At 32.9% G+C, this 14,497-nt stretch overlaps 1 protein-coding gene across 1 annotated transcript in view; it reads right to left on the reverse strand.

Moving 5' to 3' along the window:
* Window positions 1-14,497, reverse strand: part of LOC132405737 (uncharacterized) — a 90,805-nt gene that overhangs the window by 50,271 nt on the left and 26,037 nt on the right. Inside the window, exons 6-8 of the mRNA XM_059990771.1 lie at window positions 9,378-9,409; window positions 7,573-7,698; window positions 6,303-6,431 (exon numbers count right to left, since the gene is read on the reverse strand). Of these exons, the coding sequence (XP_059846754.1) occupies window positions 6,303-6,431; window positions 7,573-7,698; window positions 9,378-9,409 (287 nt within the window). The remainder of the gene's footprint in view (window positions 1-6,302; window positions 6,432-7,572; window positions 7,699-9,377; window positions 9,410-14,497) is intronic.

Consider the following 14,497-nt stretch of genomic DNA (forward strand, 5'->3'; position numbering starts at 1 on the left):
GAGAGCGAGAGAGAGCGAGAGCGAGAGAGAGAGAGAGAGAGCGAGAGAGAGAGAGAGAGAGAGAGAGCGAGAGCAAGAGAGAGAGAGAGAGAGAGAACACGATTGCCTGGATATCGGAAGATCCCCACATGTTCCATGGAGTTCAAAATAGCTTTAGTATATATCTTTATTTATTTCTCTTTCCCCAAATAGCTAATAATTTTATCTTCGAAGGAGATATCCTATCTTTTGTAAATAAGGGTGCCAAATTTTTCAAAATATATCATATTCATTTCTTAAATTATAAGTAATTTTTTCAAGTGGAATGCAGCTAAATATTTCATTATTCCAATGGTTCATAGTTAAGTATGAATCTGATTTCCAAGTAACTGCAATAGCTTTTTTGGCTACTGCCAATGCAATTTTTATAAATTTTTTCTGATATTTATTCAATTTAGGTTTCAGTATTATCCCTTCAATATCACCTAATAAAAATAACATTGGGCTATGTGGAAGTTGTATTCCAATAATTTGTTCCAGTAAAAGTCTTGGATTTATACAAAAAGGTTGAATTTTAAAACAAGACCAAGTAGAGTGTAAAAAAGTACCAATTTCTTGATTACATCAAAAACACTGGTCAGATAAATTTGTTTTTTGTGGTGTAATTATAATTGATGTAAAAAATTGTATTGTACTAATCTAAGTCGGACATTTATTGTATTTGTCATACTGTCAAGGCATAGTCTTGACCAACTTGTTTCATCAATTTTAATATTCAAATCAGTTTCCCATTTTTGTCTTGACTTATGAATTCCTTGTTTAATTGTCTGTTTTTGAATCAAATTATACATACAAGAAGTAAATTTTTTAATTTTTCCTTTTTGAATTAAAATTTCTATTTCATTAGGCTTCGGCATTAACATTGTTTGACCCAGTTTATCTCTTAAATAAGCCCTTAATTGAAAGTAACAGAAAAGAGTGTTGTTTGATATTTTATATTTATTCTGTAGTTGATCAAATGACATCAAATACCTCCTTCAAAACAGTCACCTTTATATCTAATCCCTTTTTGAAACCAGTTATATAAAAGTTGGTTATCCATTGTAAAAGGAATGAGTCTATTTTGAATTAGGGTTCTCTTTGCCAATAAAGATTTCTTTATCTCATCATCAACATTTATCTTATTCCATAAATCAATCAAATGTTTTAATACAAGAGATTCTTTCTTTTCCCATATCCATTTGGATTCCCATTTATATATAAAATCTTCTGGTATATTTTCTCCTATCTTATCTAACTCTATTCTAATCCATGCCGGTTTATCTTCATCAAAAAAAATGCAATAAATCTAATTTGATTTGCTTTATAATAATTCTTAAAATTTGGGAGTTGTGACCCTCCTAGGTCAAATTTACATTTTAATCTTTCCAATGATATTCTTGACATCTTACCTTTCCAAAGAAACTTCCTGACACATTTATTCAACTCTTGAAAAAAACTTCTGCGGCTGTTGTATTGGTAATGTTTGGAATAAATATTGTAATCTAGGAAATATATTCATTTTTATAGCATTAACTCTACCTATTAATGTTATTGGTAACATCATCCATTTATCAAGATCCTCTTGAATTTTTTTCAATAATGGCAAATAATTTAGTTTATATAAATTCTTCATATTGTTATCGACTCTTATACCTAAATATTTTATACCATTTATCGGCCATCTAAATTGAGTTACTAATCGATATTGACTATAATCTACTTTAGTAAGGGGTAAAATTTCACTTTTATCCCAGTTTACTTTATACCCTGATATTTTCCCATATTCTTCCAATCTGAAAGATAGTTTATGCAATGAATGCAATGGGTTTGTTAGATAAATCAGAACATCATCAGCAAATAAATTAATCTTATATTCCTCCTGGTTAACTCTGAAGCCCACAATATCTGAGTCAGTTCTAATTAATTCAGCTAATGGTTCTATCGCCAATACAAATAGTGCAGGTGATAATGGACAACCTTGTCTAGTTGACCTTGTTAACTGGAATGATGTTAAAATTTGACCATTTGTCACTACTTTAGCTTTGGGACTAGTATTTAAGGTTTTAATCCAGTTTATAAAAGATTTTCCTAACCTATATTTTTCCAATACCTTAAATAAAAAGTCCCATTCCAATCTATCAAATGCTTTTTCTGCATCCAAAGCAACTGCCACACTCATTTCCTCCTTCTTTTGTGCCAAATGAATTATGCTAAGTATCTGAGTTACATTATCCGCCAATTGTCTATTTTTAATAAAGCCTGTTTGATCCATATGTATTAATTTTGGTAAATATTTAGATAATCTATTAGATAAAATTTTTGCTATTATTTTATAATCCGTATTCAATAAAGAGGCGGCCTATATGATGTTGGTTTTAAAGGATCTCTATCTTTTTTTGGCAATACTATTAAGATCGCTGTCAAAAAAGATTGTGGAAGTTTATGTGTTCTTTCTGCTTAATATATTAACTCCATGAAGGGAGGGATTAATAAATCTTTAAATTTTTTATAAAATTCAGGCGGAAAACCATCTTCTCCTGGAGATTTATTACTCTGGAGTAATCCTAGAGCTTCTTCAACCTCTTTTAATGTAAAGGGCATATCTAATCCTTTCTGTTCTTCCGAAGTTAATTTTGAAAGAGTTATTTGTGATAAAAAAATTTCTATCTCAGCACCCTCATTTTGTGATTCCGATTGATATAATTCGGAATAAAAATTTTTTAAAGGTTTCATTAATTTCTAAAGGTTTATAAGTAATTTTATTTGCACTTGTTCTAATTGCATTTATTGTTTTGGAAGGCTGTTCTGTTTTCAACTGCCAAGCAAGAATCTTGTGTGATCTTTCACCTAATTCATAATATCTCTGTTTAGTTCTCATAATTGCTTTTTCTGTTCGGTATGTCTGGAGCGTATTATTTTGTAACTTCTTATTGACAAGTTGTCTTTGTTTTTCTTCTGTCATATATCTTTGAGATTCTTTTTCTAATTTTGTAATCTCTTTTTCTAATTGATCTATTTCTACCATATATTCCTTCGTAATTTTAGAAGGATAACATAATCTGGCCCCTCAAATATGTTTTCATCACTTCCCATAATATAAATTTATCTTCAACTGAATGAGAGTTTGTATCCAAAAAAAATTGTATCTGTTTTTCCATTAAATCACAAAAATCTTGACGTTTTAATAAAATTGAATTAAATCTCCATTTGTAAATCAATTCCTCTTTATCCATCATTATCATTGTCATTATCAGAGGGGAATGATCTGACAGTATTCTCGCTTTATATTCCACACTTTTCACTCTATCCTGCATATTCATTGATAATAGGAAAAAAATCAATCCTTGAATATATGTCTATTTGAATAAAATGAATAATCTCTTTCTCTTGGATTAATTCTTCTCCATATATCAATCAAATTTAAGTCTTTCATCAATGATAAAGTTAGCTTTATTACTTTTGATTTTGTAACAACCTTAGTTGACCTATCTAGAACTGGGTCTAGACAAAAGTTAAAGTCTCCACATATTAATACTTTATCATGTGCGTCCGCCAAATTCAAAAAAGCTTCTTGTATGAATTTTGCATCATTTTCATTTGGTGCATAAATATTCATGAGTCCATAATTCCAAAAAGATTTGACAATGTAGAATCACATGTCTCCCCACAGAATCAATTAGTACATTTTGTATTTTAATTGGTAAGGTTTTACAAACCAAAATTGCAACTCCCCTCGCCTTTGAATTAAATGAAGCTGCAATAACACTTCCAACCCAATCTCTCTTTAACTTCTGATGTTCTATCTCTGTTAAAAGTGTTTCCTGCAAAAAAGCTATATCTCCTTTCATTTTCTTAATATATGTTAAAACTCTTTTTCTTTTCACAGGTCCATTAAGCCCATTAACATTAAAACTTAAAAAATTGAGTAAATTAGTCATTTCATAATACCTTGGGGAATCTCTTTAAAATTCTCCATGTTGCTATGTGTCTCCCCCCCAATCATTCAGGCAAAAAATAAAAAAAGAAGAACAATAGCTAGTACAGAAAAAGATAACAAAATGCCCCCCTACTAATGTTGTGAATGAATAGAAACACAACATTACCCCCCTCCGTTTTACGGGTCATGGCAATCGCCATGATTACACATGTGAATCCTGCAGCAATCGATCAGCTGCTCCTCCAGCTCCCCCGTAACAAAAAAAAGATATATATAAGTGAAGAAAAAAAATTAATATCTCTACTCCCAATTAATATTCCTCAATTTTTTTTATCTTTCTCCACTTCTATCATACACTTAAAGTATATTTGTATATTCTTCTACCCTTAAATATACATCAAATCCAATCCCTATCTCAGTCTTCATCTTTAATCCATTTCACTTCCATAATTCTTTACCGCATCTCGCAAATAATAGGAAGTTCTTGTACAAACTCCTCCGCTTTCCGATGATCAGTAAAAAATCTTCTTTCTTCGTCATCCAAAAAGATTCTCAGTGTTGCCCGGTAGCTCAGTATAAATTTATAACCCTTTTCCCGTAAGATTTTTTCGCTGGGCTAAATTCCTTCCTCCTCTTCAAAAGGTCGTAACTTATATCAGGATAGAAAAGAACTCTTTTCCCTTCTATCATCAATGGCCCATTTCTCTTTCTGGCACCTTGAGCAGCTGCCTTCAAGATATTTTCTTTATCTTGATATCTTAAGCATCTTATCAAGATTAATCATGGATTTTGATCTTGTTGGGGCTTTGGTCTTAAAGCTCTATGAGCCCTTTTGATTTCTTTCTTTCTAAATCTTTTTATTAATATTAATAATATGGACAGAATACAGATGATATATTGATAAAGAAATTACCAACATACACATTCCATTACATATGGAAAAAAAACATACATAATAGTTACAATATAAATGAGTTTACCAAGACATAAGCCATAAGATATATGTATGGACATAGTAAATCTAAATATTTCATAATGTATAATATAAAAAAAACAGAAAAAAGAAAGAAAAAAAAACAAAAAAAAATTTATATAATGCAGAACTAACTAATCTAATCTAATAACTATAGCTAATAAGTAATATAAAAGAAAAAAAAACAAACAAAAGAGAAGGAAAAAAAAAGTGGGCTGTTTATAATATCTCACAAAAATAAGTATTCATCAAAGCCGTCACTTCCGGTCCTCTCAAAATACATAAGCTAAAAGCTGGGAAATCAAATGTACTTGGCAAAGGGTCATATTACATCATATGAAATGATTTCAATTAACTGACTTCCCTCTTCCATTTCCAAGATTTCCGGGATCCATTTTTGAAAGAATTTTATTGAATCTTCTCCCTCTATACCTTTAAGACCAACAATCTTAATATTGTTTCGTCTGCTAAAATTTTCAAGCATATCTACTTTTTCCAACAATCGTTTTCTTTCTGATGTCCAGGCAAGGATATTATCTTCCATCTTGTGCACTCTTTCAGTGGTGTCTCCAGTTTTTTCTTCCAACTTTTTAACTTTCTTATCCGTTTTCTTTTGTTTTTCCACCACCTTATCAAGCGTAATCTTCATATTTTTAATATCTGTTTTTATTACTTTTAATGCTTTTAAGTCATGCATTATTTGTATCAGGGCTTTTCTTATGTCTCCAGAAAGTCTTCCACCTTTAATTTCTTCTTGTTCTTCTTCTCCTTCATCTATTTCCTCATCTGTGTTTTCCAGAAAGTCTGACTCTACTTCCGGTTCACTTTCACTTACAGTCGCAGCTGGAACTTGTAGTTTTGTTTGCACCTCTTTGCACATACCCGTTACTTCACGCATGTGCAGCTCCTGCTGTTTCTTCATAGAGACCATTGATGCTGCCTCAGTTTCCTGTTCTGCATCGTCCGAGGCGACATGTACTTTGCCGGGAAGAGATTCAACTTGAGTACGAGGTTCCATCATAATGGTCGGGCCTCTTTGTTTGCCAACTCGCGCTTCAAAGTAGTAGTTCTCTTCTGTTTCTGTTTAGGAGACATATCTAAAGATAGTCCTGAGTTGTTTATAAGTAGTTTTTAGAAAGTATTTATTAACTCTTCTTCACTTAAACTTTATTTTACTAGTTTTTATGGGAGAGCTGGATTTCCACATCTCAATCCTACGTCATCACGTGAGGCCCCCCACCCCCACCCCACCAAGGCCTGTTTCTCTATTGACTCAGTGAGGAGTATTTTCCAATATCTTGTCTCTTTCAATTAACAAAATGCAATGAAAATATAATATTAGAACATTCAGAAAATTAGATAGGTACACACCTTTAACAGCGGTTGAATTTGAGAAGAGGATAGATCTACTGTCAGTAATCTACCGTAGAACAAAGGTTTCTTCTTGAAGTGTTCAACTATGTTATTGCAGGCCATCTCTGAATCCATTTTCAAGAAAGCCTTAAATTTATAGCAACAAAACAATCACAAGTGAACTGCAAATATTTATCACAAACAGCAAGACATTAAAAGGTATGTTTTATATCAAACTCCTAATTTTACCGAGTATACTTTTCACACCACATAGCTAAATGTTAGGAACAATGACCCGATACTACTGGAAGCTTAATCAACTTTACAATAGGGTAGCACCATACACATTACATCATCGAGCATGCCCAGTATTTTGTGAGCTGCTATCGTGCAAGTTGGGTTTAGCAAGGTTAGTATCTTTTATTATCTGGTTCACAGGAGGATTCATGTTCCTCTAATGTCAAAAACAAACTCCTGGTTTTCTACACAATTGACACTAAGCTAACTGATAATTCCCACTAGAGGAGAGGCTGGAGATGATAAGAGACTCACAACTAATCTACAATTTTAGTCAATGAACTAGAGGCTAGAGCTTTTATTATCCTCTTTGTATGATGGATAGCATCCAGTACAACAATATAAACAGTGAAAAAGTGATAAACAGTTTGTGAAGCTGAAGGTGGGAATTAAGAAAAGGTCATTCAAATGAGCTACAACAAGCACACAGTGGAAAGAGCATGGAGATAGGACAAATAAAGTAGCAAATAAAGAGAAAGTAATAGGATCTTCTGACACAGTAATTCAAGACACAATAAGTTTAGAATCATTTGGAGATAGTGTACTGCATGGAAGGTACCACTAGACTGCACCACTTATACTGAAGACCAAACTAGCCATGCTTATCTGCCGTTTCACCATATCTTGGCAATCCTTTTACCTTTCAAGAATTTACCCTTTTTTTTGTTTGAAGGCTCCTAATGAAACGATATCCTTTATCCCATATCCTCAAGTAATGCACTTTCATCCCTTTATTTCATTACAATTCTTTTGCAAGCCTAAAATTGATTTTATTTCAGTAAAAACTCTTCAACTACTAAAACATTGTTTTCTTCTATCCAAACAGTTCTCGTACATTTTCCCTTAGATTTTGTTGTTCTAAGTCTGACAACCACATCTGACCTTCATTGGTCAATAATCTAATTTGACACTTACATAACGTCAAGTCACACAATAAAGTCAAAATTCTTTCTTTGAATAGTTTAAAAATATAAAAAGTCTATTATATTACCTTTTCCCCAACTTTTAGGTATTTGAGTACTTTTCCAAAAGTAGAACCAAGTCTCACAGTATCAAAATCTGAAAAACCGGATGAAGGCAGGTTGCCAAGTACCACAATTCTACTATGTGGGTTTTTCTAGAGCAGACAACGTAAAAATACAGTGGGAGAGTTGGGTTATTTTAAATACTGAATCCTACATTGATGCAATACTACATAATATGAATGTTACAATCATTGGCCAGTACTTCATATGAAATACTTCCTAAAAGAAATAAGGGCATAGAGCAAGGAAGGTGAGGTTGGACAAGTAATTTATGCTCAGAAAGAGGAAAAAGGAAGCTCTGAGTACAAGAACCTACAATACGCAACCATCTACTTCACTGGTTAAATCGAAACCATAATGAGCAACAATTCTAGCTCATCCTTGTTCACTAACAAGAAATAAACAATACAGAAAAGATAGAGAACCCATTATTTGCATTTAGATTCACTCCACTTGAATATGTAACATCATCAGATAGAGAACTGATTAATTCAAAGGTGGCACAATGAAGCAGCATGTGAGGAGGTGGGGTTGATAATGGTGTTACCGCTCTTTCTTGTTGCCATTTGGGGTGATTCAGTATTTTTTGTGCGGGGGGGGGTGTTGATGTTTTTCTTTGAACAACTATCATGGTTTTACTTGTTTCATGACTGTCAGGAGAAGATGAATGTCAGAGTTGTATAATGCATACTTCCTTTGATAATAAATGAACCTTTGACTAACAGCTCTGGGGGACTGGGTTCAGTCCCAACTTTACATGCCTTCTGTTTACTTCTTTAATTCCATTGGTTTTCCCTGAATGATCCAGTTTCCTCTCAAATCCCTAAGATATGCTAGTGAGTTGACTGACTACTGTAAATTATCACTTAGTGGAGCCTAATTGCGAAAAAAAAATATAAGTGGAGTTGATCAGCATGTGTAAGAGAGAATGAGTTGCAAATGTACAGGGGCTGAGGTAGAGAGGAAATAGGAGAAGAAAGATGCCATTAAGTTGAAAAGAGTGTGGAGATTTGTGAGCTGTTGGGACTGAAAAGGGGCTGAGCAGGTTGCAACTTTATTCATATAGGAGAATAAGGAGTGATCTCATAGAAGTGTATACAATTATGAACGGTTTAGACAGGGTGAACACACACTGTTTTTTTCCAATGTTAAGGAATCAAAAACTAGAGGTTTTTGGTTTAAGGTGAGCCAGGAGAGATTTAATAGGAACTTGAGGGGTATTTTTTTCACCTGGAGCATGTCAGTATATGGAATGAGCTATCAAAGGGAGTGGTTTGTGTAAGTACATTAACAACATTTAAAAGGCATTTGAATAAGGTAGAGTACATGAATAGAAAAGGTTTAGAGGGACATGGACCAAAGCAGGCAAATGGAACTAGATTCGATTGGAATTTTGGTCGCATGGATCAGCTGGGATCAAAGGACCTGTTTAGCTGTTGTATACCTCCATGACTATTAGGGTTCCTGCCCTAATTCTCCTTCTGTGGTGATACAAGCGCAGACAAAAATCAAGTCAATCAGTTAAAACAAGGGCAACGCGGAAGACGGGAGGTGTTACCAGAATTGTCAGATTCAGTAACATTTAAGCTGCTTTTTAAATGAAATGAGCAGCTTTCAATGGTACACTAATCAAAAATAAAATGGAATTTCACAATTAGCTAGCAAATGTCTTTAGCCCATTTCTTCATATTTTCCACTCTATCATATTAAATTCAATGCGCTAGTTGAACAGTTCAATATTGTATATCTACAGAATTAAATGAATACTGACCAGGTTTTCTCGCCAGCTTTGCACAGGAATATCTAAAAATAAATTACAGAAACATATCAATGAAGCTTACTTTCAAAGCAATATTTACAGAAATTCTTTGAGTCTTCGAACATATTTATGGCAAGTCAAAATTAGTTTTCCTTTCCCTACTATTTTCATGCCTTGTTACACAATGGACTGTAACAGGTGCTTACTTTTTGTAGCATATCAGATTAAGTGCAAGAACGTGACAAGTGAGCATGCAGCTGATCGAGATGGAACACTTTTTATTTTGTACATTAACGGGTGATTGCATTACAAATTAAGTTTGAAGGTTCAAAAAATATCCACAGAAATACAAAAATCTATAATTTCCAACAATGTATGAAATTTGGAGGGGTAACAGATGAGTAAATCTTTCAGGCCATTAAGAGAAAATAACAGGGTAAATACAAATGTCAAAGACAGAACTTAAGTATCATTAATGTTTAATTTATGTTTTTTTGTGGATGCTGCTTATCTGATGCTATGCACCTGTGATGCTGCTACAAGTAAAGTTTTCCTTGCACCTGCGCATACATCACTTAAGCATATGACAATAAATTCAACTTTGACTTTGTATACTTGGATCTTAGTAAGGAATTCAACAAGGCCCCACACTGTTGGTTCATCCAGAAAATTAGGACAATGGGATCCACAAAGGTGACTGATTGGATCCAAAATTGCCTTGCCCATAGTGGTGCATGGGATTTATTCTGGATGTAATTCTGTGCCTCATGGTATTACGCAGGGATCTATACTAGATCTATAGTACAGAGAGGTAGCTCTCTGTATTATAGGGAATGGCTGAGTTAGTGTGCAGTTGACACAAAGATTGGTGGTGCCATTGATTGCATAGAAGATTGCTAAAGGATATAGCAGAATATAGATCAATAGCAGACATGAGTGGAGAGGTGGCAGATGGAGTTTAATCCAGGCACGTGTGGGGTATAATAAAGTACACAGTTAATGGCAGGATCGCTAGTGGTTTTGATGAACAGAGGGATCTTGGGAGTCCAAATAGATTGCTCCCTATAAGAGGGCACACAGGCTGTTAGGGTTGTAAAGAAGGCAAATGACATCCTTGCCTTCATTAGTTGAGGCATTGAGGTTTGAGAGCCAGTAAGTTATATTACAGAGATATAAATGTCTGGTTAGGCCTCACTTAAGTTACCATGTTCAATTCTAGTTGCTTCATTACAGGAAGAATGTGGGTGCGGAAGAGGTTTACCAGGATGCTGCTTGGCTTGAAGCACATATGCTATGAGCTGAGGTTGGACAAGCTGGGGCTGTTTTTTCTAAAGCAAAAGGCTGCAGGTAGACCTGTCAGAAGCTTATTAAATTATATGAGGTATAAATAATGTAGACAGCCAGTGTCCTTTTCCCAAGACTGAAATATCTAGTACTAGAGGGTATGTATTTAAGAGAGGGGGAAAGTACAAAGGATATGTGTGAGGCGAGTATTTTTTTTTACATGGCAAGTGGTGGAGCCTGGAATATATTCCCAGGTGTAGTGGTACTGGTGGATGGCATAAGAATGTTTAACGAGAGGTCTCAAAATGGCGCTTATGGAGTAAACCGCTATTGGCTTTGCTCCAAACCTTTTACGTCTTTTTAACCTACAAGCACCCCTTAAATTATCTTTTTATACTTATTCTAAAGGGGTTTAAACTTATAACTTTTGTTTTATTAATCCTTTCTTATAATATGGGTTGTTTGTATTTTTTTCAATTTTTTTTGTCTGAGTTGCCGTCTTGAGACACGGGGGTAATTTTAGTATTAGGTTGCCTGCTTGCCTCTTTTTGGCTTTTTTCCTGGGGTTTCGAGGGTGGAGGGAGGGGGATTTTTCTTTTTCTTTTTTTTCTTTTTGCTTGCTTTTTGCGTAGTTTTATTTCATGGGCCTATATGAAACTACAAAAATGGTTGCAGTGCCGTGACTTCCAGTTTCTCCTTGAACTCACTCCCTTCTTCCGGGTTCATGAGTTCACTTTTTTTTTAAACTTATGTGTTAACCTGTAATAAATATTGTCAATATGGATAGGATTATTAATTTTGTTTCTTGCAATACTAATGGTTTAAACCATCCGATCAAACGGAAAAAAATATTCAAAGTATCCCATAGAATGAATGCCAATGTTATTTTTGTGCAGGAGACTCATGTAAGGAAGGTGGATAGTCAACGTTTTTTTAGGTTTTGGAAGGGACAACAGTATCACTCAAATTCGCAAGCCAAAGTAAGAGGTGTTTCTATTTTTATAGACTCATCAACTTCTTTTATACATCATGAAACAATCTCAGATCCACAAGGTAGATTTTTGCTTATTACTGGTCTACTTTTTAATCAAAAAGTTGTTTTAGTTAATGTTTATGCTCCAAATAATGATTGTCCTGAATTTTTTATATGCTTATTTACATCCTTTCCTAATCTGAATCAATATAGATTGATAATGGGTGGGGATTTTAACTGTTGTTTAAACCCTTTGATGGATAGATCCAAGCCCACCCAAATTCTTCCGAATAAATCGGCTTCTCTTTTATGATTGATTCAGCTATTTGTGAAATTTGGCATTTTCTACACCCTAATGACAAAGAGTTTTCATACTTTTCCCATGTTTATCATAATTACTCAAGAATTGATTACTTTTTCATTGATCACCATTTACTTACAGATGTTACTGATTGTAAATATGACTGTATTACCATATCTGATCATGCACCTCTGAAGTTATCTATTAAAATAACGGATTCATATATCAATGCTAAATTTTGGAGGTTTAATCTTATTTTATTGCAGGATTTAGACTTTGTTAACTTTATTAAACAACAAATTGATTTGTTTTTCTCAACAAATTCTACAGCAGAGATCTCTAGTGGAATTTTGTGGGATACTTTTAAAGCATATATTCATGGACAGATTATTTCATACTCTGCTGGAGTTAGGAAACGAACTAATTCTAAAATATTAACATTAGTTGATAAAATCAAAGCAACTGATAAGATTTATTCAATGACCCCTAGCAAAGAACTTTATAAAGAAAGAGTGCAACTTCAAATGGAACATAGTTTATTATTATCCTCTTCGATTGAAAGTCAGTTAATTAAATCAAAAACCCAATTCTATATGTATGGAGGTAAGTCTGGTAAATTACTGGCTAACCAATTGAAAATTGTTTCGGATAAACGACAGATTACTAGGATTCGCAAACAAGATGGTACTCTGACGATCGACCACAAAGAGATAAATAAAGCCTTTCAAGATTTTTATAACTCCTTATATCAATCAGAATTCACTAAGGACTTTTCTATAATTAATGAATTTTTAAGGAAATTGAATATTCCAAAAGTAACTGTTGAGGATAACGTAATTTTAGATACACCTATTACGGAGTCTGAAATAGAAAAGGCTATTTTATCAATGAATTCTGGTAAAGCTTCTGGTCCAGATGGTTTTCCTGTAGAATTTTTTAAATCTTTTTCTTCTATACTTTCTCCTTAGCTTTGTAAAATTTTTAAAGATGCATTAAGTATAGGTAAATTACCACAATCTTTTTATGAAGCTTCTATTTCTTTAATTCTTAAAAAAGATAAAGACCCTACTGAATGTGCATCCTATCGGCCCATATCCTTGTTAAATACGGATTTTAAGATTTTCAGTAAAATTTTGGCTATTAAATTAGAAAATATATTACCTCAAATTATTTCTGAAGATCAGACTGGATTTATTAAAAATCGCTATTCATCTTTTAACATTAGAAAATTAATTAATATTATTTATACTTCTTCATCTAAAATACCAGAATGTGTTATTTCTTTAGATGCTGAAAAGCATTTGATAGAGTTGAATTGCCATATTTATTTACTACAATGCAACAATTTAATTTTAGTTCAAAATTTATATCATGGATTAAATTAATATACCATAAACCTTTAGCTTCGGTTTTTACCGATAATCAAAGATCCCCTTTTTTTCAGCTATTTCGTGGTACAAGGCAAGGTTGCCCTTTAAGTTCTTTACTATTTGACATCGCTTTAGAACCTTTGGCTATAGCTATTCGTGAATCACCTAAGATTCTGGATATTACCCGTGGGGAGAGGACGTATAAAGTATCATTATATGCTGATGATTTGTTATTATATATATCTGACCCTGAAAGATCTATTCCTGCTATTTCATCTTTGCTTGCTCAATTTAGTAATTTTTCTGGTTATAAATTGAATTTTAACAAGAGTGAACTATTTCCATTAAATATGCAAGTTCCAATTTATAAACATTTACCATATAAAATTGTTACAGATTATTTTACTTACTTAGGTATTAAAATTACTAAAAAACATAAAGATTTATTTAAGGTTAACTTTTCACCTTTAATTGATCAAATTAAGCAACTTGCTATTAGGTGGTCTCCACTATCTTTGTCATTGGTTGGTAGAGTTAATGCTAATAAGATGATGATACTACCTAAATTCTTATATTTATTTCAAGCATTACCAATTTTTATTCCTAAAGCTTTCTTTGATACTATTGACTCCAAAATATCTTCTTACTTGTGGCAGAACAAAAATCCTAGATTGGGCAAAAAAATATTTACAGAAGCCTAAGAAGGAGGGCGGCTTGGCTTTACCAAACTTAAGATTTTATTATTGGGCAGTTAATATGTGGTATTTAATATTCTGGACACAAGAATTGACTATAGCTACTTGCCCACAATGGGTAAATTTGGAATGTAAATCTGCGCAAGATTTTTCACTGATTTCAATCTTAGGATCTTCACTTCTTTTTTCTTTATTCAAATTGAATAAACAGATAACTAATCCTATAGTCAGATATACATTACAAACTTGGTTTCAATTTCGTAAATTTTTTGGTTTGAATAAATTTATTTTATCATGTCCTATAATATCTAATTATTTTTTTCCGCCTTCATCTATGGATCAAACTTTTCTTTTATGGAAAACAAAAGGTATAACATGTTTTTGTGATCTGTTTCTGGATGATAACATTATGTCCTTTGAACAGCTATCTAATAAATATAATTTACCTAAAACCCATTTTTTTTTAGATATTTGCAATTTAGAAATTTTTTGTATAATGAGTTACAGTC

This window comes from Hypanus sabinus, chromosome 15 (genome assembly GCF_030144855.1).
Source record: "Hypanus sabinus isolate sHypSab1 chromosome 15, sHypSab1.hap1, whole genome shotgun sequence".
Lineage (NCBI taxonomy): Eukaryota > Metazoa > Chordata > Chondrichthyes > Myliobatiformes > Dasyatidae > Hypanus > Hypanus sabinus.